At 45.9% G+C, this 24,531-nt stretch overlaps 1 protein-coding gene across 1 annotated transcript in view; it reads left to right on the top strand.

Annotated features, from left to right (window-relative positions):
• Window positions 1-414: 414 nt before the first annotated feature.
• GRM7 (glutamate metabotropic receptor 7) overlaps window positions 415-24,531 on the top strand; it is an 872,294-nt gene continuing 848,177 nt past the window's right edge. Inside the window, exon 1 of the mRNA XM_060180786.1 lies at window positions 415-1,175. Within this exon, the coding sequence (XP_060036769.1) occupies window positions 660-1,175 (516 nt within the window). The 5' untranslated portion in view covers window positions 415-659. The remainder of the gene's footprint in view (window positions 1,176-24,531) is intronic.

Genomic DNA, 24,531 nt, shown 5'->3' with positions numbered 1-24,531 from the left:
CATACCAGGGTGGGCTAATCCGTGCTCCCCGGGATGGGGTGGTGGGAGCGTGAAGGGGTTCCCAGGAGCAGCTGGAAGCATCCCACCCCAGGCTGCGCAGGTCCCTGCGCCCCGCGGGGTGGGGTGAGGGGTTCCTGAGGAGAGCTGGGGGCGTCCAACCCAAAGGTGCGTATGTCCCTGCGCCCGGTGGTAGGGTGGTGGGGGTTTCTGCGGCGAGCTGGGGTTACCCCCGCCCCGACCCCGCCGGGACTGCGAAGCCCACGCTCCGAGGCTCCCCCCCAACCACCCCTGTCCCCCCCCCCAGTCTCCCCCGTCTCCCCTGCGCTGAGCACGCAGCCCCTCCCTGCGTGATGATGCAAACGGGCGGGGCGGGCAGGGAGGAGGGAGGATGGAGTGAGAGGAGGTGGAGAGGGAGCCCGGCGGCGACCATTTAAAGCGATAGCGATCTCTGCCCTCTCCCCAGTGCCCGGCTGAGCAAGCGCCGAGCGGCCGGCGGAGCAGGGAGCCATCCAGCCAGCGAGCGAGCGAGCGAGCGCACCCCGAGAGCGCACGGCGGGCGCCCCCAGGCTGGCAGGCGCCCCGGGACCCCGCCGCCGCCCCGCGGGCTCCCTGCCGCCTCCCGCCGTCCGGCGCACCCCCAGGGGCGCGGACCCTGCAGCATGGTCCAGCTGGGGCGGCCGCGGGGCGCCCCGACTTTGCTGAAGTTCCCCCGCTGCGTGCTGGGGGTGCTGCTGTGCGCGCTGGCGGCGGCGGGCGGCCAGGAGATGTACGCCCCGCACTCGATCCGGCTGGAGGGGGACGTCACCCTCGGGGGGCTGTTCCCCGTGCACGCCAAGGGGCCCAGCGGAGCTCCTTGCGGCGACATCAAGCGGGAGAACGGAATCCACCGGCTGGAGGCGATGCTGTACGCCCTGGACCAGATCAACAGCGATCCCAACCTGCTGCCCAACGTGACGCTGGGCGCGCGGATCTTGGACACTTGTTCCAGGGACACTTACGCGCTCGAACAGTCGCTCACTTTCGTGCAAGCGCTCATCCAAAAGGACACCTCCGACGTGCGCTGCACCAACGGCGAGCCCCCGGTCTTCGTCAAGCCTGAGAAAGTCGTGGGGGTCATTGGGGCTTCGGGGAGTTCTGTCTCCATTATGGTCGCCAACATCTTGAGGCTGTTCCAGGTAGGGGGTGGGGGGAGTGCTTGCATCCCGCAGCCGCCGCCTAAGACCCGGACGAACCCCCTCCACCCCCGCCCCGGGCGCCCCTCCTACACCCCGGTCCCCTTTTCCATCCTCCTTTCCCAGGTCCGCGCTCCATTCCACCCGGCCTGACACTCTGGATGGATGGCCCATTTAGCAGAAGCGGGCTGCGCAAAAAAAAAAAAAAGAAAAAAGAAAGAAAGAAAGAAAAGAAAAAGCTGAAACGGGGTTGCATTGCATTCCGGTTAAACGGGGTCCGAGGACAGGCTGGAGATAGAGAGTGCGCCGGGGCTCCCGCCAGAGCCCCCCCCTCCAAAGCGCTTGGATGGTGGAAAGATGCAAAGACGCCCGGAAACTGATATCCCCCGTCTCCCCTCCTCCTCCAGCTTCCAGGCCGGCCGCCCTCTGCTCCCCCGGAGGTTCCCAGAAGTACTCAGGCGGTACCCCCTCTCTGGACCCCGAAAATACCAAGGGGGGCAGATGTTGGCTCCTGACTCCGGGGTGGATTCCCGACCTGTGGCCTGTCTGCGCGGGAAGCGTTCCCCAAGTTGGGCGACCCCCCCCACCACCACCCACACACCTTGTCTCGCCAACCCCCACCCCGGGGTGCGTGCTTACTAGCCCCTTCGGGACCCCGGCTTGCGTGCACCGTTCAAATGGCTTTTTGCAGGTACCAGCTCCCTGCTCAGGCCACTTGACGCCCAGAGATGAGCTCATAGGAAGCAAGCGAGATCGCTTTAGCCTTCTCTCCTCCCTCCCCTCCCACCTCCCCTCTTTTCCCACGACCTGCCTAGAGGGGGCCTCCCCCAACCCCGTCACCAGCTCCCACCCCCACTACCACCACCAGTGGCAACCCGCTGCTCAGAAGACAGTTCCCAGAGGCGGTGCTGGGGCCCGCCAGGCAGGCCCCGCGGGGCTAGAGCTGGGGGCGCAGGATGGAGGCAGGTGGGATGGAGCAGTGGGTTCTCTCTCTAGCTTTTCCCCAGAAGCCTCTGCCTGCTGGTGCTTTGCTGCATTGAGGGGTGCTGCTTGGGCTCAGCAGTCGAATTTTGGGATGCGGGTTACTGGGGTCCTTTCTTCCCTTCCCTCCCCTCCCCCCCCCACCCCGTGTGTGTCTCCCTGTGTAGCACTGCTGGTTCTCACTGCTCTGTCCCCCCCCCCCCCCCAAGGAATTTATTGCTTGCAGTTTCTGTCTGTCTTCTCTTTCTCCTCGCTAGACCACCACCAAGCTTTCAAATCATCTGGGTCTTGAGATGAGCTCCTCTCAGGCATGGTTCCCTCCCAGTGCCACTGAGCACTCCATGCCTTCCATAAAGGGGTTTCTGCACCAGCTTCCTGGGAGTGTGAAGTTTGTGTTCATGCCAGAAGGAGGAGTAAGGGCACAAGGCTGCAGTTTCCAGCTGCCTGGGCCCTGCTTACAGCACCAGCAGCCTCAGTTGGCATTATGCATAAGGACATGCTTGCAACCCCCAAAGTCCTGCTCTGGGAGGGAGGGTTCCCCCTAAGTTGTTACTTTCAGGAGAGCCCAGGATGGTGTATGTAATATATATCCTGAGGGCCTCTGTTCTCCCTGAACTCAGAGCCACAGAAGTTGAGGCAGCCCTGCTTCCAGGAGCCACAGGTCAGAGGTCAAAGCCAGTCTGCTGGGCCAACTCACTGGCATATCCCCTAGGGGTGTAGCATTTTCACTGGAAGCCTGGGCAGTACTGCAGATGGGCCTGCCTGCCTGCCTGCCTGCAAAAGAGTGAAATGTTACAGTCAGGAGAGGAATTGCATCTGAGAATTGCTGGAAGGCTTCTGAAGGAGCTGGATCCAGGGGACCTGAGGTGTCTGGGAGAAAGGAACAGGGCCAGAGGCCTCTGTTTCCTCAGCCCTATGTTGGGAAGGAAAGGAACCAAATGTGAGTGTTAGCAGTGTGGGTTGGAACCAGAACCATTCAGAGAAAACACTGTCATTTTCCTCTAATTTGCAAATTGCAGCTATCCATGCTGGAGTGAACAGCTGAGGGAAAAAGCATCCTGGCTTCCACCTGCATTTACAGGCTTTGGAGGAGGCACCAACTTGTAGCTGATGCTGCAAGGTGGGAGAGACCTTCCCTGTGGGGCTCCGGGGTCCCAGTGGCCCGTGCTGGAATGGGGTGATCTTTGCACATAACCCAGCCATCCTTTCCACTTGTGATTTTCGAAGCTCCAGGCAGGAGAGTCTGCTCCCCCAGTTTCTCGGGCTCCAGAGAAATGGAGCAAATGGAGAGAGAGAGAGAGAGAGCGCGCGAGAATATAGTGGTACACAGAACCATTGTTCAAAGCACAATTCATTTAGGGAGAGAGAGAGGATGGTCAGGAATCTTCTCTGGGATTCGGCAGGGTTCAGCTCAATTAAGATCATCCTATATATTAGCAACTCCTCCAAATGATTTCTTTGCTCTCCGGAGATTGGAGTTTTTTTTCTTTTGCCATGATCCTTGTGGGTTACTGTGGGTACCGTGCCAAACCTATCATTTGAGATAAAAATTTTACAGTGAGCTAAGCTTCCAGGCTGGGGGAAGGAATACTTGAGACTTAAATGGGGAAGGGATGCTAAGCGCTGGGGGGCAGGAGGGAGTAATGAGATTGTAAATGATGGAAGCTGCCAGGGTTGCTGCTGCTAGCAGCGGAGGCTGGAATGAAGTTCTCTCCTGGGCAAGAAGGAGTGTTGAGATGTCAAGAGTGTGTGTGAGACCTTTCTCATTTGCCTGCTGGAGGTTCCCTGAGCAGGGAAGGGGAGCTAATTGAGGCAGCTCTGTATGTACAGTGAACAGATGAACTGGAACTTGCAGGTGACCAGAACCCTTTCTAGGGGAGGGAGAGGTGGGGGGGGGTCTTTCCAACCCAAAAGTTTGAGACTGGTGTCAATAGAGTGTGGTCAGGGCTCTGCCCAGGAGAATTAAGTCATTCAGTCACCCTGCAGTGTGTTTTCAGCCTCAAAGAAGCATCCAGGAGGAATTTCTGGAGATCTGTTAGTGAGCCTCTACAAAATAATACTCTCTTCAAGCTAAGGAAGGTTAAATGTAAACTAATATGGACTGTGACGTATTTCAGTCGTTATTGCAGAGTGGGGATGGCTTAAAGTGGATGGCTTATGTAATACCTTGTCCAAAGGGTCAGTCTCCCCTGACCACTACTTTTTGGGCTCTCAGTGAGAGATTTGTTTTCTCAGTGAGAAAAGGAACAGGAAGATGTTTTATTTATTTGTTTATTTTTTATTCAAGGCTTCTCTGTTACTGACTTGAAAAAACATTCTGAGAGTCTAAATTAGTCTTGCTACATTGTGAGTATGAATGGACACTATTTCAGGTGTGCCGACGTGGTCGGAGCTGTAGACTTGGGATTGAATGGCATCCCTCTCAGTAGTTCCGCTCCCTCAAAAGCAGGTAGATGGAAGCAAAGGGTCAGCCTGACTCCTGGTGGGGAGTCTCACATTGCAAGTGTTAACCTGTGGACCTGAGAACAGAGGACAAGTACTAAGGCAGATTGTAAATGTGTCCCTTCTGTTCACTGCAGATTGATTATAACCTCAACTTTTGTGGCAACATTTCATACATGTGTACCTACTCTTATTATATCTCTCTTTCTCCTTCCCACCCTCCCTCCCTCCCTCCTTCCCTCTCTTACGTAATTGGTTAGAACTGGACACCCAAGATGATGCATTGTTACTATAATGGGACTTTTTTTTTTTCCCAAAAGCAACTCTAATCTACTCTTTTAAAATTTCATAAATAAAGGTGTCAGTGCCATTTGGAACAGTCCCTATAACAATCTTTGCCTCCACATTTACCTAACAGATGGTGAGTGGGCAATTTTTAAGGGGACTTTTTTTTTTTTTTTAAAGAGCAGAGAGGGAGGGAACAGAGACAGGCTCATACTCTATATGAAGATACCTCCACGTGCATTTTAGATAGACATAGTCATACAACCAGGCTATCTTGGACATGTTTTTTTTTCCCCACTTCAAGAATAATTAGATTAATGGGTATCTGTATCTACTTATTGCATAGCCTGTAAATACAAGAGGCAGAGTGGCTCTTAGGACTTGTCAGGTACAGGAGAATTTAACCAGATTAAAGTGTGCTGTAGTCTCAATCCTGTCACCCTAAGCAAATCATTTGATTTTTCTTTTAAAAAGTGTTTGTATAGGGGCCGGGCAGTAGCATAGTGGTTTAAGTGCACATGATGCAAGGACCAGCTCAAGGATCCCAGTTCGAGCCTCTGGTTCCCCACCTACAGGGGAGTCACTTCACAAGCAGTGAAGCAGGTCTGCAGGTGTCTGTCTTTCTCTCCCCCTCTCTGTCTTCCCCTCCTATTGATTTATCTCTGTCTTATACAACAACAGCAATAGCAATAGCAGCAACAACAAAAGGGCAACAAAAATGGGAAAAATGGCCATTAGGAGCAGAGGATTCATAATGCAGACACTGAGCCCCAGCCTTGGATAACCTTGGAAGCAAAAGTAAAATTAAATTAAATTAAATTTAAAAATATTTTATTTATATTTAATATTTTATTTTTATTATTAAAATTATTTATTTTAGAGATGGAGAGAAGTTGAGAGAGGAAGGAGAGGTAAGAGAAAGTGGGAGAGACTTGAAGCATTGTTTCATGGTTCATGAAGCTTCCCCATGGCAGGTGGGAACTGGGGGCTTGAACCTGGGTCCTAGTGCTCTCTAATATATGTGCTCGACCAGATGTGCCACCATCTGTCTTCTCCGCACTTGATTTTTTCTAGACCTCATTTCCTAATCTGATTGTCTCCTTAAGAAATACGGTTTCTAGAATTCTTTGATCTCTTTGTGTCAGAGTTTTCACTGGGAGGAAAGCTGCTCCTATGTGTCAAGACTTCAGGACGCTGTATTTCCTGCTGCAGCTTTGAACTTTGAGTTTGAGGAACTTGTCAAATAGACTTGTTCACAGTTTTGATTAATATTGGTAACTGTTTTTCCATGTGCCAACTTTCTCCCTTAAATATTTTTTTCCAAATAAATCTTATTTCCATTGTCTTTTCTTTTTATTTCTTACAACTTTCAGATCTGGCATCTCTGGGTTCTATTATCTGTTCTTAAAAAAAAAAAATAATCCCTTCACTATTTTGAATTTTCTTAAATTTATTTTCCTTTTTGTTACCTTTTTTTTTATTGTTGTTCTAGTTATTATTGTTGTTGTTATTGATGTTCTCCTTGTTAGATAGGACAGAGAGAAATGGAGCGAGGAGGGGAAGACAAAGAGGGGAGAGAAAGACAGATACCTGCAGACCTGCTTCACCGCCTGTGAAGCGACTCCCCTGCAGGTGGGGAGCCGGGGGCTTGAACCAAGATCTTTACACTGGTCCTTGTGCTTTGCACCACTGGAACTTAACCTGGTGCACTACTGACAGGCCCTACTCCCTAACTTTTTAAAATTACATATTTATTTATTAGATAGAGACAGAGAAATTGAGTAGGGAGGGGGAGATAGGGGAAGAGAGACACCTTCATCCTTACTTGAAGCTTACATCCACTCTTGAAGCTTTCCTCTGCAGGCTTGAACCTGGAATGTGTGTGCTTAACCAGGTGCGCCCCCCCCCCCTTGGCCCCTACTATTTTGAACCTTTCAGTCATGTGCAGATGGAGGCATAGTAACTAAAACAGCTGACTTCCTACAATTCCTACTGACACTCAGTGAATAGTAATGCATGATATTTTCCTTAACTTCCTCTATGGTCTTCCTAGCTTGAGTCTGGGATGATTTAGTACTGTTCATCTTTCCCCACTCTTTGCAATATTTATGCTCAGCTGTAAGCATTTGTGATCACATCATTCTCAACTTGATACAGGAGAGAAAGAGACAGAGAGGGAGGGAGGGAGACAAAGAGAGACACAGAGAGAGGGAGGGAGAGAGAGACATACACACACACACAGAGGGAGGGAGAGAGAGAGAGGGAGAGAGAGAGAGGAACTTCCTATGTAAACACTAGCCTTTGGACCTTCTGTTGAGAAACTTTAGAACCCTCCTTGGTTCCATTCACTAAGGCGGGCCTTCTGCTGATGTCTCCAGGACACAGTGTTTTCAGGGCACAACAGAAAGTAAAGTCCATTAGACTCCTGGATCAGCCAGCAGTGAGCTTCAAGCTAATTCTGCTCACTGCATTTCACTGTAAATAGATGAAAGAGAAAAGTCACAAGCTTAATTTTCCAACAACTAAAATGCATGTGTGATTACTACTAAATTGAACATTTAGGCATCTTACAGTGAGACTAATCAGTTTATAGACGTTTTGCCAGTTGGCCTCCTGCCTCAGGAGTCACCTGACTAGGCTCCAGCATTCTTATGAATAAACATGCTTAATAAACTTTTAATGAACTTCATTTAAAAAAAACTAGGGAGTTGGCCGGTAGCATAGCAGGTTAAGCGCACGTGGCACAAAGCGCAAGGACAGGTGTAAGGATCCTGGGTCAAGCCCCTGGCTCCCCACCTGCAGGGGAGTCACTTCATAGGTGGTGAAGCAGGTCTGCAGCTAACTGTCTTTCTCTCCCCCTCTCTGCCTTCCCCTCTTCTCTCCATTTCTCTCTGTCCTATCCAACAACAATGACATCAATAACAACAATAATAACTACAACAACAATAAAAGCAACAACAAGGGCAACAAAAGGGAAAAATAAATAAATAAATCTTAAAAAAAAAACAGTAGGGGCCAGGTGGTGGTGCACCTGGTTGAGTGCACATGTTATAAGTGTACAGGGACCCAGGTTTGAGCCTCCCCATCCCTACCTGCAGGGGGAAAGCTTCATGAGTGGTGATGCAGTGTTGCAGGTATCTCTCTCTCTCTCTCTCCCTCTCTATCTCTCCCTTCCCTCTCAATTTCTGGCTGTCCTTACTCAATAAATAAACAAAGATAAAAATTTAAAAACACACATTATATATATGTGTGTGTGTGTATATATATATATATACACATATCACATATATATGCAAATAGTAATGTTACAATAGTTCCATGTTTGACCAGTATCCTTTTAATTATATTCCCTACCAAGTGGCTCTTGAATCACACTATTGGCTTATCAGGCCAAACATAAGATGTGGAATAACTGTGATATAAGATACATATTTAATTTGATCAGGGTATAAATCCTTATTGCTATTTCAATAACAACAGTAGCAAGTGTAGTAGTGATATTTTGAATGATTGCTGAGTTACTGGGTCATGAACCATGAATGTCCCCTTTCACCTGGTTCCTGCTGCAATCTTTGCAAAGGGCACATCGCCGTTGTCACAGAGCTGGTGAGCAACAAAGTCTGGATTCAGACTGAGATCTGCTGACAGACAGAACACAGGTGACTCACACCTGTGGGGATCACTCTGCCTTTATCCACAGGAGAAATGTTGGAAGCAACACAAGGTCTGCCTACCCAGGACTTGTCATGTTTTCAGAAGCTTGGAAGTCACTGTTGGCTTAACCACATAAAGCAACACTAGTCAAGTGCTCAGGCATGATTAATTCTGTAGATGTATAGAAACTTGAGCGCCCCCATCTTTATTTCCAGATGAAAACGGCTCTCTGTCCATTATTCAGCAGGTAGACCCTAATGCAGATAATAAATAGTAGACGTCCCATTCAAATAAATGAGAAAAGATGCTGCTTCTTACCCTGATTCAGTGCCCGACATTATGGATATGATGGCTCTTCCTCAACTTTATTTCACTCACTCCACCCCTTCCACAAACCTCAAGTGGGAGAATCCATCATTCAGATATATGTGCAAAGTGACAGGCCTGGATTAATACAATTGCTGAAAGTCAAGCTGTTGGAGCGCAGGAAATAAATGCACCCTAATAAACGCAGCGTTAACGTTGGTGCGGGCTGTGGAGTGAGGGGTAGGAGAATTTTCAACTTAATGGATTATTTTGCTTCTTGCTATGAAAATGCTGCAGCTTAATAGTCTTATAATTGGTCATTTACAGACTTTTCCATCTCTGGATGTTGTTTTTTCTCCATCTGTGGCTGTGCGGGTTCTCTGGTTCTTTGATGGAAGGGAGAAGTCACTTCAAAGTACTCAGCCAGTTGTTGTTGTTGCTGAAAAGATCTCCATTTGTTAAAGTGCTATTGCAACATTGGGTCATGCTTTTAACATTGACATTGTCCTGAAAGGATAAGCACACAGCCACAATGGGGTTGTTTTCTGAGAGAAAATACATGTCAGGGAACTACCAGAATTTCATGTTAAGGTCTAAGTATGAAATCTTGGAGTTTGGTAGTGTTGCATTTAAACTAATTTTTTTACTTGATTATTTACCACTTATTGTCTGTCCAACCTTAATCAACTGATTTATTTTTTAAGCGGGATATAGGAATATAGTAAAAGTATACTTATCCACAAGTGCAATTATAAATGCTAAACAGATCATGAATGCAAGTATTTCTTCACTGCATTTGGCATGAGTTCAATACATTTAAAATTATTGTTATTATTATTATTATCAATTAGTATTATCGTTAACCTTCGCCATTGCTTAACTCTGGCATCATGATTAACTTTGCTGTAAAATCACCATATCAGCCATAAAGTCCATATATTTTGTTTAAGTGGGAATAGATAGCAGATGGATAGGTAGACAGACATAGAGACACAGAATTAGAAAAGGAGGTCGAGAGAGAGGGGGGGGGAGAGAGAGAGAGAGAGAGAGAGAGAGAGGGAGAGGGAGAGGGAGAGAGAGAGAGAGAGAGAGAGAGAGAGGGAGAGAGAGAGAGGGAGAGGGAGAGAGAGAGAGGGGGGAGAGAGAGGGAGAGAGAGAGGGGGAGAGAGAGGGGGGGAGAGGGGACTTTTAATCATACTTTCTAGTGGAAGGAGGATTTTCATGGAACTGATTAAAACAGATAATGGATTTCAGGAGTATAAGATAGCAAAGGTGCTAAGAGCTGTGGACTGTGAAGATAATCAGCCTGAGCTCAAATCCCATGGCAGCTTTTTGTGGATGCAGAACCTTGAGGAAGTGGCTCAAACTATTTGAGCTTTACTCCTGACTTACACATCCTATGCGCCTCCCCACTCCCGAACTGTCACCTTTCTTCCACCTGTACTTTGTGATGTGCTTGGGTAGGAAAGTGTGTAGGAAGAATAGAAAAGAATGCTTCTTGCTCTGACCTTTCACTCTCGTAAGTAAACAGGTGCATGTTCTTCGTGATTCTTCAGTCTGCTGGGAGTTCCCGGAGCACTCTGAGATGAAGAAAAGGCAGGTGTGTGAACTGTGGAGTTGGTCTGGGAGTGTGGGCGGTTCTGTAGATGGCTCATGTGTCTCAATAGGGAAATCAAGGAGGATTCCCTGAGATTTTTAAAAAATAATGTTTATTTGTAATTAGTAGTTTATTACAAGATTTTAAGTTCTATACCACATGCCCTCCACTGGAGTTCTGTCTCCCTCACCCTCCACCCTCCCTAAGATAACCACCAGAGTTCTTACAAGTCTTATGTTTTGCAAATAGTCTGCATGCTTCTGTTTCTGTTTTGTTTTGGCTGCAAATTCAAAGCATTCCTGTGACAGGAGCTGTGGTACTGAGTCTGTGTAAAGAGCAAGGGGCTGGGGGGAGCTCTGTGCATCTGCTAGATAAACTGGTGACTTCCACCAGGGTGTTAATTGCAGGTAGTTCCAGAAATGCTATCTTTGGAAGGTTGTGACAGCTTTCCTGGAGATCAAATGTGAGATGTGAAAGGAGGGATAGGAGTGAAGATTTAGGGGTCTGTGCTCAGGTAAGGGGCAGTTTCTTTATTTTCTTTTTAAGTTTATTAGTGATTGAATTGACTTACAAAATTGTGAGGTGATGGGTATAATTGTACACTGTTCACAGAGTTCTGTGTCCCCATTCTCTCTCCATTGGAAACTGCCGTAGTTCTCCTACCGTCACAGATATCAGCTGACCATCATATATATATTTTTTTTCATTTTTTCCTATGGCCCTGCCTTCTGTTCCTTCCTTCCTTTTTCTAAATTAGTGATTTAATAAAGATTAACAAGATTGTAAGGTAACAGGGATACATTTCCTTACGGTTCCCATCACCAGAGTTCTGTGTTCCATCCCCTCCATTGGAAAGTTCCCTATTCTTTAGCCCTCTGGGAGTAAAGGGTAGTTTCTACCCCCTGAAATGGACAAGGCTCAAAATTAAAAAGGAAAATTGGAAGCCTAGGGCCTGTGATGTATTCTTGACATCCAGATAGATACACTGCACGTACAGTTGGATGTGCAAGTCTTCAGCTGTGAGGCAAGATCTGGACCAACGAGAGGCACACAGTTTTATAACATGGAATATTAAGCTAAAATTAATAAATATATAAATATTATGTGGAAATGCATGTTAGATATTAAATGAAGTAATTAAATCAACACTGTACTTCCCAAACATCTACTGACTACAGGCGGAAACAATGACCTTAAATGAAAATGATCCTAGTTTGTTTTTATAGGAAAGCTGAGAAATATGAGCTCATGTTTACTTTAACTGTGCTTGTGGAATCATTATTTTGGGAAGGACATTATAACTAAAAGCAGTTAGAATCAACATTTTGATTGGTCTTCCACTCAAACATGGCGGTCATAACCCTATTATGAAGTGTTTGAATTAGTTGTGATAGCACGACTGTAGTTATAAGCAATTTTGAAAATCTAATATGTCCATGTATATTCTTGTGTATATGTGTATGCATGTTTGAGGGTCATGGGAGCTGGGGTATAGAGCTTCACATGGTCATACAAGTCTGTGATTCACTCTTTCGAAAATTAACTACTAAAAGTCTGCTGTTGATCAGGTCTCTTGTTGTTTTTTATTAGTGATTTAAGAGTGATTTACAAGATTATAATATAATAGAGGTATAAGTCTACACCACCCCCACTATCAGAGACATGTGCTCCCCCCCCCCCACCCCCCAGCAGTAATCATCATAGGTTTTCTTAAGGTCATAGATATTGACTGAATCTACATCTATATATTTCAAGTTCATGGGTTTCAGTTCTCTATATTCCACATAATAGTGAAATCACCCCATGCTTGTCTTCACATCCTTGCTTACTTGTAAGCATCACAACCCCTGCTTCATTCATTTTGTCCCATAGGATGCAATATAGTATTTTTGAACTGATGAGTAGTAGTCTGTTGAGTTTATGTCTTGTGACTCCTCCTCCTCCTTCTTCTTTTTTGAAATTTATGAGACTCAATTGAATATTATTTTTCAAAATTATATTTTAAACTTTGTTTTATTTGATAGCCTAGAGAAATTGAGAGAGAGTGGGGAGGTAGAGAGGGAGAGAGAGAGACAGAGACAACTGCTTCAAATGCCTGTGAGGCTTCCCCTGCTGCAGACGGGGACCCGGGGGCTTGAACCTGGATTCTTCTGCATGGTAATACACATACTTAGCCAGGTGTGCCACCACCCAGCCCCAGAGTAATTTTTATTCCATCATTAAAGGTATTAAAGGTTCCTCCTTACCTTAATGCATGTATTCCTTGTAAGTTCTTTCCTCCTCCTTCATCCTCCTCCTTCTCCTCTTTCTTTTTTTCCTTCTCCTCCTTCTCCTCCTCTTCTACCTTCGTATCCTCCTCCTTCTCCTCCTTCTCCTTGTTCTTCTTCTTCCTTCTCCTTCTCCTTCTCCTTCTTTTCCTCCTCCTTCTTTTTCTCCTTCTCCTCCTCCCCCTCCTTCTCCTTCTTCTTCTTCTTTTAGGAAAATGGAAAGGCACACACTAGAGAAGCATGTGGGTCGTTTGAGCAGTGAAGATGTCCCCCACCCCTTTTTTCCCTGAGGCTCTGCCTTTACATTCTTTCTATGCCACACTTACACCTCTTCCATCTTCCAGGTCCAGGTAGTCTTCCTTTTTAATTTTCCCTCTCAGGTAAGGGAAACAAGGCCTGACTTCAACAGGAATTCTTCAAATTCTCTTCCCTCTAAGTGGTAAGACCAAAACAAAGGTTCTTGTTCACAGTAGTTCTGGGTCCTGGTGCGTGTGGATTTCAGAAAGGTCATCTTCTCCTAGCATTTCCATCCCTCAGAGAGTATAGTTCAAAATTCAGTTGGGGGCTGCATAAGGAGGGAGTCCTGGCTTCTGTAATTGTTTCTGTACTGGACATGGATGTTGGTAGGTCACTCCATCCCCCCAGCCTGTCTCTGTTTTCCCCTAGTGGGGCAGGGCTCTGGGGAGGTGAGGTTCCAGGACACATGGGTGAGGTCGTCTGCCCAGAGAAGTCAGGATGGAATCATAGTAGTGTCTGGAACTTGGTGACTGAAAGGCAGTGAGATATGAAGTAGGACAGAGTGTTAACTAAACAGGGACTGAAGAATAGGAATATAGTCAGTGAGAGATCCTGTGGGGTAAAGAAGCTAGGATGTCTGTTTTAGGCATCTTTCTAGGAACCCAGGACTTTAGTAATCATCGTTTGAGCTTGCTAGTTAACACGAAGTTACACTATAAATATTATCTGAGAGGATGATGTCAGCGTAGAGGAAAATGGAACTTGAGAGCTAGGTTAAGGTGGGGAGTGGCTTACAAACTTGAGAAGATATATAAATGCATTTAACTGTTTACCACATCCATCTGACACAAGGCTCATTTATGTTCATACTTAGCACAGGGGCCCATCTAACCTCTAGGTCCCTCTCAATCCGTGCTCACGGTTCATGGTCACAGCTGGGGACATTCTGAACTACAATTATTGCAGGACCAGTCCTCCTCCGAGTGACAGAGTAGCCTGACCCAGCCTCTCTTTGGAGAAAGTGGGACAGTCCTTACCATTACTAGTTTGTAGTGAGGGTCAGGTCCTGGAGAGACCCACAGAAGAACTAACAAGGATATTCCTGATGAAAGTGACCAGAGATGGCAAAAAGAAGGAGTCCTTAGAGTTGACCAGAATATTTACTAATAACAAATATTTCATGTGTTAAGTGTATTATGGGCATTAGATACCATATTCTTCCTTTCTCTCTTTCTGTCTCTCTGTCTCTGTCTCTCTCTTCCTTCCTTCATTTCTTTCTTTGCCTCCAGGGTTATCGCTGGGGTTCAGTGCCAACACTATGAATCCACTGACCCTGGAAGCCATTTTCTCTATTATATTGTAAATAAGCCTGAGGGAAAAAACACATTATTAAGAAAATATTATTGCCAGCCTGACTTCCCTTGACAGATGACCCCACCATGTGTCCTAGAGCCCCCATCTTCCCAGATCCCTGCCCCCACTAGGGAAAGAGAGAGGCAGGCTGGGAGTATGGATCAACCTGCCAACACCCATGTTCAGTAGAGAAGCAATTACAGAAGCCAGACCTTCCACCTTCTGTACTCCATAATGACCCTGGGTCCATACTCCCAGAGGGATAAAGAATAGGGGAGCTGTCATGGGAGGGGATTTGATACAGAGTTCTGGGGGTGGGAATCCTGTGGAATTGTACCCCTCTTATCCTATAGTCTTGTCAATATTTCCATTTTATAATTAAAAAAAAGAAAAATTTTTGAGTATTTGTAATAGCACCTACGTAAAGGAATCCGGAGCAGGGGGGCAGGGAGGGAGGGCTTTCAGATCTTGGTGCATGATGGTGGCGGACCTGGGCTGGGCCTAAAAGTCTCTTGCAGGAAACTGAGAAATGCTACATATGTACCAACAACTGTAAAACCATTAATCTCCCCCCCCCAAAAAAAAGAAAAGCATATGGAAGAGATAATGCCCCTTACAGATCTCCACCATGTATACCAGTTACTCTCAGTGAACTACATGGACTTTTTCTTACATGGTGCAGAACACTGTAGATGTTACACATGTAAAGACTTCATATATATTCATCAAAGACACCCACATACAGTTGTCCCTCATTATTGTGGTTAATCAGTTCCAGACTCTACCGTAATAAGTGAATTTCTGTGAAGTAGGATTCTTTATTTACAAACCAAATATTTTTTCTGTAGTTAGAGCATAGAAAGCTGGTTTGTGACCTTCCGAATAGAGTCTGTAACATTATTAGAGCCCTCTGAGACATGACACCACACCCCTTTAGCTTTGCTTCCTTGAAGAAAGAGACAGTGGCTGTTGCACTGATGATGCACTGATGTTCTTTTCATCTTTCCGGATGGAGCGAACGGTAGACTCATTCAAGTCATAATGATGGGCAAGCTCCACGCTTTTCTTGCCATCTCTGATCATATCCGAGAGTTTCAGCTTCTCCCGGGCGGTGAGCATCTTCCTCCGGCACTTAGTCTCATGTCAGAAGGCTGAGAAGCAGCAGCACATTTAGGATCATCGTGGGGCTTCCATAAAGGTTCTCAGAACCCGCCAACACTCCCAAGAGCAGAGAAGCCTCCAGTGAGCAGAGATGGTGAAGCGCGTCTGAGAGAGACACACTCTGACTGGCTTGGTTTTCCACCTGATTTTACACGCAGGCAAGGAGTGGCTGAGCAGCGGCTGCACCTGTCCTTGAAGGATGTGCAGGGTGCTTGAATACACAGGCCTACAGTGCATACAGACAGGAATTTAACTGTACTTGTAATATGGGGGTGTATAATTGACTCAGACAGCTGAGCGTGCACTGTATCATCTTCACTGTCTCCATCAACTTTTTAATATTTATATATATATTTTTTGCCTCCAGGCTTATTGCTGGTGCTCGGTGCCAGCACTGCGAATCCCCTGCTCCTGGAGGCCATTTTTTCCCCATTTTTGTTGCCCTTGTTGCTCTTATTATTATTTCTATTTGTTGTTATTGATGTCATTGTTATTGGATAGGACAGAGAGAAATGGAGAGAGGAAGGGAAGACAGAGGGGGAGAGAAAGATAGACACCTGCAGACCTGCTTCACCGCTTGTGAAGTGACCCCCTCTGCAGGTGGGGAACTGGGGGCTCGAACCAGGATCCTCAAGCTGGTCCTTGCACTTTGTGCCACGTGTGCCTAACCCGCTGCGCTACCACCCGACCCACCTAGATCAACTTTTGATTGAATATATTTGGAAAAACTGTGATAGAGTGGAGCCACAAAAGTCAGAGCAGGAAGTGTTGAGGGACAACTGTATAGTTCAAACCCGTGTTTTTAATGTATACATATATGCATATATATATGTATATATATAGTTTTGTTATATATAGTTTCAGACATCTTCACTCGACAGAGAGAAAGCAGTGGGGGAAATTTTATCTTACTAATTTTGGATTCCTTTCATGTATTTTCAAATCCCTTGCTTAACCAAAATCATTTGCCCTGTGTGTGGAGCTTCTGAATCTCGGTGTGAGCCTTTGCTTACACTAGACAGTGCAGGACCATGTCGCCTCACATGTCTGTAATTTTATTTTAACGCCATCATTATGCAAGCTGTATTTTAATTGTAATGATAACAGGTTTCCTATCAGCACATATCCATTTCTGGTGTTCAGGGGAAAGCAGCCTGTTGTGAATTTTATCAAAATATAGCATCTGTAGAACAGAACAGAGGGTAACTGTGTGATTCTGTATCCACTATAATTAAGTTCAATGGACTTGGCATAATAGAATTAAGATGCAAAAAATAAAGTGTTCAGGCACTCTTGTGACACACCTTTTTACACTAAAGAACACTGATCTGTACAGAAATGGAGGAAGGGGTGGCCAAGGTGGATGCATTAAATATTCCAACTCAATTAGCAACATAGACAGGAAATAGCTCCATTGGATTCGCTAGGTGGGGGAGTCTGCTAGGGCATGTTCTTAGTGGGACCCTGCACTGTCTGGAAGAATGAAACCTGGTATCAGATATACTCTTCCTTCTTCGTTGTCATCATCATCATCACTGTTATTGTCTGATTTTATTGTTGGCTGAGAAATACATCACAAGGGCAGTGTCTGTTTTTTGAGACAAAGTTTCACTTCCTCAATGGATACTCTCATTTTCTCTGGGATTTTTTTTTTTTTTTTTTAGTATTACCTTTATTTATTGGATAGAGACATCTAGAAATCAAGAAGAAAAGGGCAGATAGGGAGGGAGGGAGGTACAGAGGCAGATACCTTCAGTCCTGCTTCACCACTTGCAAAATTTTTCCCCCTGCAGGTGGGGACTAGGGGCTTGAACCTGGGTGCACTGTAACATGTGCGTTCAACCAGGTGTGCCACCACCCAGCCCCTTGAAAAATTTGTATTAGTGATTTAATATCGATTTACAAAATTACAAGATACCAGGGGTACACCTCCTCACGGTTCTCACCATTTCTTTATAAGTACCGCGTGCTAACCAATTTCGCCACTGTCACTCCAACCACCCAAATTCTGAATCCCCATTCCCTTCATTGTAAACTACAGCAGTTCTCTTAAGGTTTGGATATGGGCTCATTATTTCTACAACTGTCTGTCTCAAATTGTATATATCTGCCCCTCCCCCCCCCCCGACAATCCCATCTTCTCTTCCTTTCCAAGGTACACATACACCTATCATGGCATCTAAATGTCCCTCGCTTTCTCCTCTTCTTTTTCTAGGTCCTGATGGAGTTGGAGTTCAGGGCCCTCTGGTCACCTTCTCCCTATCATTTCTCGTTCTCTGGAAGTAGAGGTCGAAATGACTTGAGGACTTTCCTAGGCTTCGAGTGCAGGCATGGGTTATGGAGAATTGCGAGCTATTGTCTTCAGGGGTCAGCATAGCGTGATAATGGTCCGCATATGGGAACTGGATGCAGGTCAAAGCCCTGGCGTTCCTTTTGAGTTATAGGCAGTGGATCTGATTGGCTAAACCTCCACACTCCTGTCTGTATAGTGTATTACTGCATCCTCATGGTTAGAGAAGGAGCGTTTTCAAGGTTAAATAAGCTTGTAATGCAGGGCGTCTGGGAAGCAAGGTCTCCTGTCACTAGCACACCTGGAGCTCTTTCTCCTGTGCCTCATTCCATCTCCTCTGCCCCCATTCCTGACACACTCTGTCCAATGGCAGGTATTTGCTTCCCTTGATCTGCTCTGTACTCACCAAGGCCTCTGGGCCAGGGCATGCATTCATTGCTAGTCACGAAAATGAGCTGATTTGAGGAATGTTGGGTATTGAGGCCAACCTGGACAAGGAGAAACTCTATTTTTAAAGACTGAGACAGAGGGTGAGAGAGGGTGGGAGGGAAGGAAGGAGGGAGGAAGCAGAGAGAAAGAGAAGAAAAGGGGGGCCCCGAGGGTGGTGCACCTGATTGAGCACACATGTTACCATGCACAAGGACCCAGGTTCAAACCCCTGCTCCCCACCTGCCGGGGGAAAGCTTCAGGAGTGGTGAAGCAAGGCTGCGGGTGTCTCTCTGTCTCTCTCCCTTTCTGTCTATCCCCCCCTTCCTTCTTGACCTCTGGCTGTCTCTATCCAATAAGAAATAAAGATAATAACAAAAAAATCTTTTTAAAAAAAGGAGAAGCATGAGAGGAGAGAGGGGAGAGAAGGATGAGAGAGGAGAGGAGAAGATGAGAATAGCCCTAAAGTTTCCTTCAGTGTGTGTTGAGGGCTGGTATTGAACCTATGACGAAGCAGTACACGACCCTAGTGAGTTATTTTGCCAGCCCAAGGAGAAAATCTTTTTACCCAGGGAAGCAAATGGCACATTCAGACTTCTAAAGCAAGAATCCAGCAAAAGACAGTGCTTGCTTTTGATGGAGAACACATTAGACAGACTTGAATCAGGACTCTTCCATCATGTAGCGACAGTGGAAGGCTGGTATTTCTTGCAGCCTCTCTAAGCCTTAGCCCATGTCTGGCATAAGAAGAATGATGATATTAGGAGTCTTGCATCACATCATTGTCTGAGATACATGAATGAATCATTTCAAAGTCCTTTGGCATATAGCAAGCACTTTGTATATTATAATATTCTTGTTATGTAGTTGAGCAGAACTGCTGAGACCTTTCTTGATATATAGTCATTTGGATAACCCAGGAACATTTATCAACTGTTGTTAAGACATGAAACTGTTGTGGTCTAGGAGATATTTCAGCTCTCATCCTGGTCAGAACAAGTTCTGGAGGGTCCAGTCAGGGCCATCACTGCCACCCTCAGACTGCCATCTGTGCCACTCAGCTGACAGTTACCATGTGAGCTCCTTCTGTATGGCTGGCACCACACTTAGCTTCACAGCAACACCTGCCATGATCTTTTCAAGTAGGAGAGGGAGATGAGTGGTGGTGCATAATTAAGCACACATGTTGCCCTGCGCAAGGATACCAGTCCGAGCCCCTGCTCCCCACCTGCAGGGAGGACACTTCATGAGAAGTGAAGGTCTGCAGGTGTCTATCTTTCTCTTTCTCTCTCTATCTTTTTTTTTTGCCTCCAGGGTTATTTCTGGGGCTTGGTGCCTGCACTATGCATTCACTGCCATGGAGGCTATTATTCCCTTTTGTTGCCCTTGTTTATCGTTGTTGTTATTGTTATTGCTGTTGTTGTTGGATAGGACAGAGAAATGGAGAGAGGGGAGGGTAAGACAGAGAAGGGGAGAGAAAGAGACAAAGACAAATTTGGACAGAGACAAAGATAGAGAAAGGAGTGGGGGGATAGTGAGGGAGAGAGACAGAGAGACACCTGCAGCCCTGCTTTACTGCTCCTGAAGCTTTCCCCCTGCATGTGGGGACCAGGGGCTTGAACCTGGGTCCTTGTGCACTATAATGTGAGTGCTTAAGGGGATGCATCACCACCTGGCCCTGATAAATTGTTTCTCTAGAGCAACAACTTAGGCAACCAGAGTGCTTTCCCATCTCTAGAGGACTGAGTGGGAGAAAGTCCTAATCATCAGGAGAAGGAACCTGTCTTGAGTTTTGTTTGCATTTCATCTGTTCATATTAGCGAGTGCCCTGTGTGCTGACCAGACCCAGGGCGCAGTGCTGACTATCTGCTATGGTTGGTGCCATTCTGTGACCCCGATAGCTGTTTAGTAAACTGTGTATTATGATTCCCCTAGTGCACATGTGGAACTGTGCCTCAGAAGTCATTGTTACCTCATTTAAGATCTGGTAGAAATGGAACTTGGACTCCAGTCTATTTGACTCCCAAGTCAGCCATTTTCTGCCACTAAACTAAGGTTGTGTAACTGTGAGACTGGACTAGTTTCTGCATTTACTTCAACTTTTAACTTTTTACGACTCTTTGATTGCAAACTTACAAGGAGGGTTCAGTAGGAATTCCAGCCTTTTGCAAGTTGACATCTCCAGGGGTGGGCAGTGGTACACCTGCTTGAGCTCACACATGACCAGAAGTGAGGACCCGCGTTCCAGCTCCTCCTCTCCCCACGTGCAGCTTGAGAAGAGGTGAAACAGGTCTGCAGGTGTCTCTCTTTGTCTTTACCTCTCTACCTCTCCCTTCCCTCTCAATTTCTATCTATCCTATCAAATTAGAAAAGAAAAAACAATCAGGCTCAGTAGACTCAGCTTGCTGGCATTGAGCCCCAGTGATAACCCTGGTGGTCAACATTAAATTTAAGATGCTCAGATCTGAGTGTTAGATCTGTTTTATAAAGTTCAGTCATATGAAATGGTGCAAAGTGGAAGGGGATTCAGGGTACACACACCATAGGGAGCGAGTACAAGCAGTCACAGAATCCTTGGATTTACTGGCCTAGTGTGGGGAAGGGGACACACTCGTGTCAACCCACAGACAAATTCTGCACATTTCCTTTAAGCCTGTTTCTTATCTGTTAAACACAGCATTTGTAAAGCACCATGTCTTAATAAAATCGGGGAAACTATCGGAAAGTAAGAGTGACTTGATTAACTCTGCGCATGTAACAAAATGTGTAAAACATATGCGGAAGAGATAGCACAGTGCATATGTACAAGACTTTTGTGCCCAAGGCTTAGGAGTCCCAGGTTCAAGACCCATTACCACCATAAGCCAGAGCTGATCTGTGCTCTGGCCGGTCGGTAGTTGGCCAGTCCATCTGTCCATCTGTCTGTCTGTCTATTTATCATCTATGTATCCATCTATTCATGTATCTGTCTCCCATTAAAAGCACAATAAGAATACAGAGCTTCACCAGTTTGAATTCCCACCAACAATGTAACAGTCCTTTTTCTCCCTAATCGTCCCTCCAACACCTGCAGTTTCCTGTTTTGTTGAGGTAGACCATTTTCACATGACCCCACTAAAATCCTAGATCTATTTCTTCTCTAACTTGAGGCCAGACCTCGTATACCTAATGCCAGTTAGGAGACAACAAATGACACTCAACACTTTGAACAAATGGGAGAAAGTCTAAGCTCACCAGACAAGGAAGGGACTACAAAAGCTAGGTAAGAAACTCAGCAACAAGAATACAAATGACCACAGCCAAAAATTGGAAGAGCACATGGACAGAATATTCACTTCAGAAGAAATCCAAAAGGCCAATAAACATAGGAAAAAATGGTCCAAGTCATTGATTGTCAGAGAAATGCAAATAAAGAAAACAATGAGATACCACTTCACTCCTGTGAGAGTGGCATAGATCAGAAAAGGTAACAACAACAAATGCTGGAGAGGGTGTGGGGACAAAGGAACCCTCCTACACTGCTGGTGGGAATGTCAGTGGGTCCAACCCCTATGGAGAGCAGTCTGGAGAACTCTCAGAAGGCTAGAAGTGGACCTACCCTATGACACTCTCCTGGGGATATATCCTAAGGAGCCAAATTTACCCATCCAAAAAGATATGTGTGCACCTGTGTCCCTAGCAGTACATTTTGTAATAGCCAAAACCTGGAAGCAACCCAGGCATCCAGCAACAGATGAGTGGCCGAGCAAGTTGTGGTCTGTATACGCAATGGAATACTACTCAGCTGTTAAAAATGGTGACTTCACCTTCTTTACCCCATCTGGATGGAGCTTGAAGAAATCAAGTTAAGTGAGATAAATCAGAAACAAAAGGATGAATATAGGGTGATCTCCCTCATGAACGTTGAAATAGAATGCCAGAAGGGAAAACACAAAGCAGAACTTGGACTGGAGTTGATGTCATTGCACCAAAGTAAAACACTCTGGGGTGAGGGAGTGGGTTTAGGTCCTGGAACACGATGTCAGAGGAGGACCTAGTGGGGGTTGAATTGTTACTCGGAAAATTGGGAAATGTTATGCATGTACAAACTATTGTGTTTTGCTGTCAACTGTGAGCCATTAATCCCCCAATAAAGACGTTTTAAAAATGTCTTTGCAGTTCACGCTGTGCACACTTAACCTGCTGTGCTACCACCCGACCCCACACACCCTTTTAAAAAAAGTTTTTCAGTACTCTTACCTTCAGTTCCAGAACCTCCACTATCACCGGGATCCTCAGAGGTACAAGGTGATTGATAAATCTCTAGAAACTTTATAGCAGATGCCCACTGGGAGAAAGAGGAAGGAAGGAGGACTTACACTTCATTCTCATTATGTGAGAACTTTTTCTTTTCTTTTGCCTCCAGGGTTGTTGCTGGGGCTCAACGAATCCACCACTCCTGGAGGCTATTTTTTAAAAATATTTTATTTATTTATTTATTTATTCCCTTTTGTTGCCCTTGTTGTTTTGTTATTGTAGTTATTATTGTTGTTGTTATTGATGTCGTTCGATAGGACAGAGAGAAATGGAGAGAGGAGGGGAAGACAGAGAGGGGGAGAGAAAGACAGACACCTGCAGACCTGCTTCACCGCCTGTGAAGCGACTCCCCTGCAGGTGGGGAGCCAGGGCCTAGAACGGGGATCCTTATGCAGGTCCTTGCGCTTCATGCCACTTGCGCTTAACCTGCTGCCCGACTCCCATATGAGAACTTTTTAACTGACCACTGAGAGTTTTAGACCGCCTGGCTCTGTGAAGGATCACTAGCTACCAACGCCCAAGTCAGTGGAGAAGCAATTAAAGAAGTCAGAACTCCTACCTTCTGCAACCCTCCCCCAAAACAAAACAAAACTCTGATCCATACTCCCAGTGGGGGAGAAGTGATAGGAGGAAGAGGACAGTCAGATCCCTGAGAGAGAGGACAAAAGGGGAGATATCTCTCCCCTTTTGGATGTAGTAGGGTAATGTAATAGGGTCATGTGAGTCTTGGAGGGGAAGAGAGGACTGGACCTGGAAGAAAACGGGCAATTATGTACAAATGTAGACAGACAGTTGTAGAGATGACAGTTAACCCATGCCTGCAACCTTGGGGGAGAACTACAGTGGACTGCAATGAAGGGACAGGGATTCAGAGCTCTGCTGGTGGCAATGGTGCAGAATTTTAGCCCTATTGACACGGAATTTTGTAAATTAATATTGAATCACTGATAAAAAAATTAATTAAAAAAAAAACAAAGTTCCTTCTCATTACCCAGAACAAATTTCTGCCTACTCTTTTTTTATGCCATATATTTTTTCTTTGAAGAAGGATGGGGAAACATTACTTATCTGTAAATAGTCTCCTAGAAAGGGTACAATTATATAAAATTATACAACCCCCTAGAGAACTGCTTTCTTCTAAAAACTCTTTGAAAACTGTTCAAGGTTGAGGACATTTTGATCTTAATTTACTAACTTAAGATAAGCAGTTGATTATCCTGGAATGGCATCCTCTCTCTACTGATGTTCCCTCAAGTCTGAGAGAAGTGGGTATAGAAGTTTTATGATACATGTACAAGTATATTAATCTCAAAATAAAAATCCATTTTATGCCTTTGCTATTTTTCTTCTCACCGATTTCCCTTCTCAAAATGCTTTTGAACAAATCCGTTAGACCTCACTCTTTTTTTTTTTTCCCTCCAGGGTTATTGCTGGGCTCGGTGTCTGCACCATGAATCCACCGCTCCTGGAGGCCATTTTCCCCCCTTTTTGTTGCCCTTCTTGTAGCCTCGTTGTGGTTATTATTATTACCATTGTTGACGTTTTTCGTTGTTGGATAGGACAGAGAGAAATGGAAAGAGGAGAGGAGACAGAGAGGGGGAGAGAAAGAGAGACACCCGCAGACCTGCTTCACCGCCTGTGAAGCGACTCCCCTGCAGGTGGGGAGCCGGGGGCTCGAACTGGGATCCCTACGCCGGTCCCTGCGCTTTGCGCCACATGCGCCTAACCCGGTGAGCCACCGCCCCCAGACCTGACTCTGTTGTTCCTTCTGTCTTCATTCTTTGTTGTTAAGTGCTCTCCAGCTCGCTCTCATCTTTTGCCGCTCTCCTTATAGAGCTCTTCTATAATTAATTTTAATTTTATATTATCTTTATTTAATTACTGAATAGAGACAGCCAGAAATTTAGAAGGAAGGGGGAGATAGGGAAAGGGACAGAGAGACACCTGCAGCCCTGTTTTACCATTTGTGAAGCTTTCCTCTTGCAGTTGGAGGCTGGGGGCTCGAACCTGGGTCCTTGCGTTGTTCCTTGTGCTTCGTACTATATACGCTGCTGAACCTGGCGC

Source organism: Erinaceus europaeus, chromosome 21, assembly GCF_950295315.1.
Source record: "Erinaceus europaeus chromosome 21, mEriEur2.1, whole genome shotgun sequence".
Taxonomy (NCBI): Eukaryota; Metazoa; Chordata; class Mammalia; order Eulipotyphla; family Erinaceidae; genus Erinaceus; species Erinaceus europaeus.
This window is presented reverse-complemented; position numbering and strand designations above follow the sequence as displayed.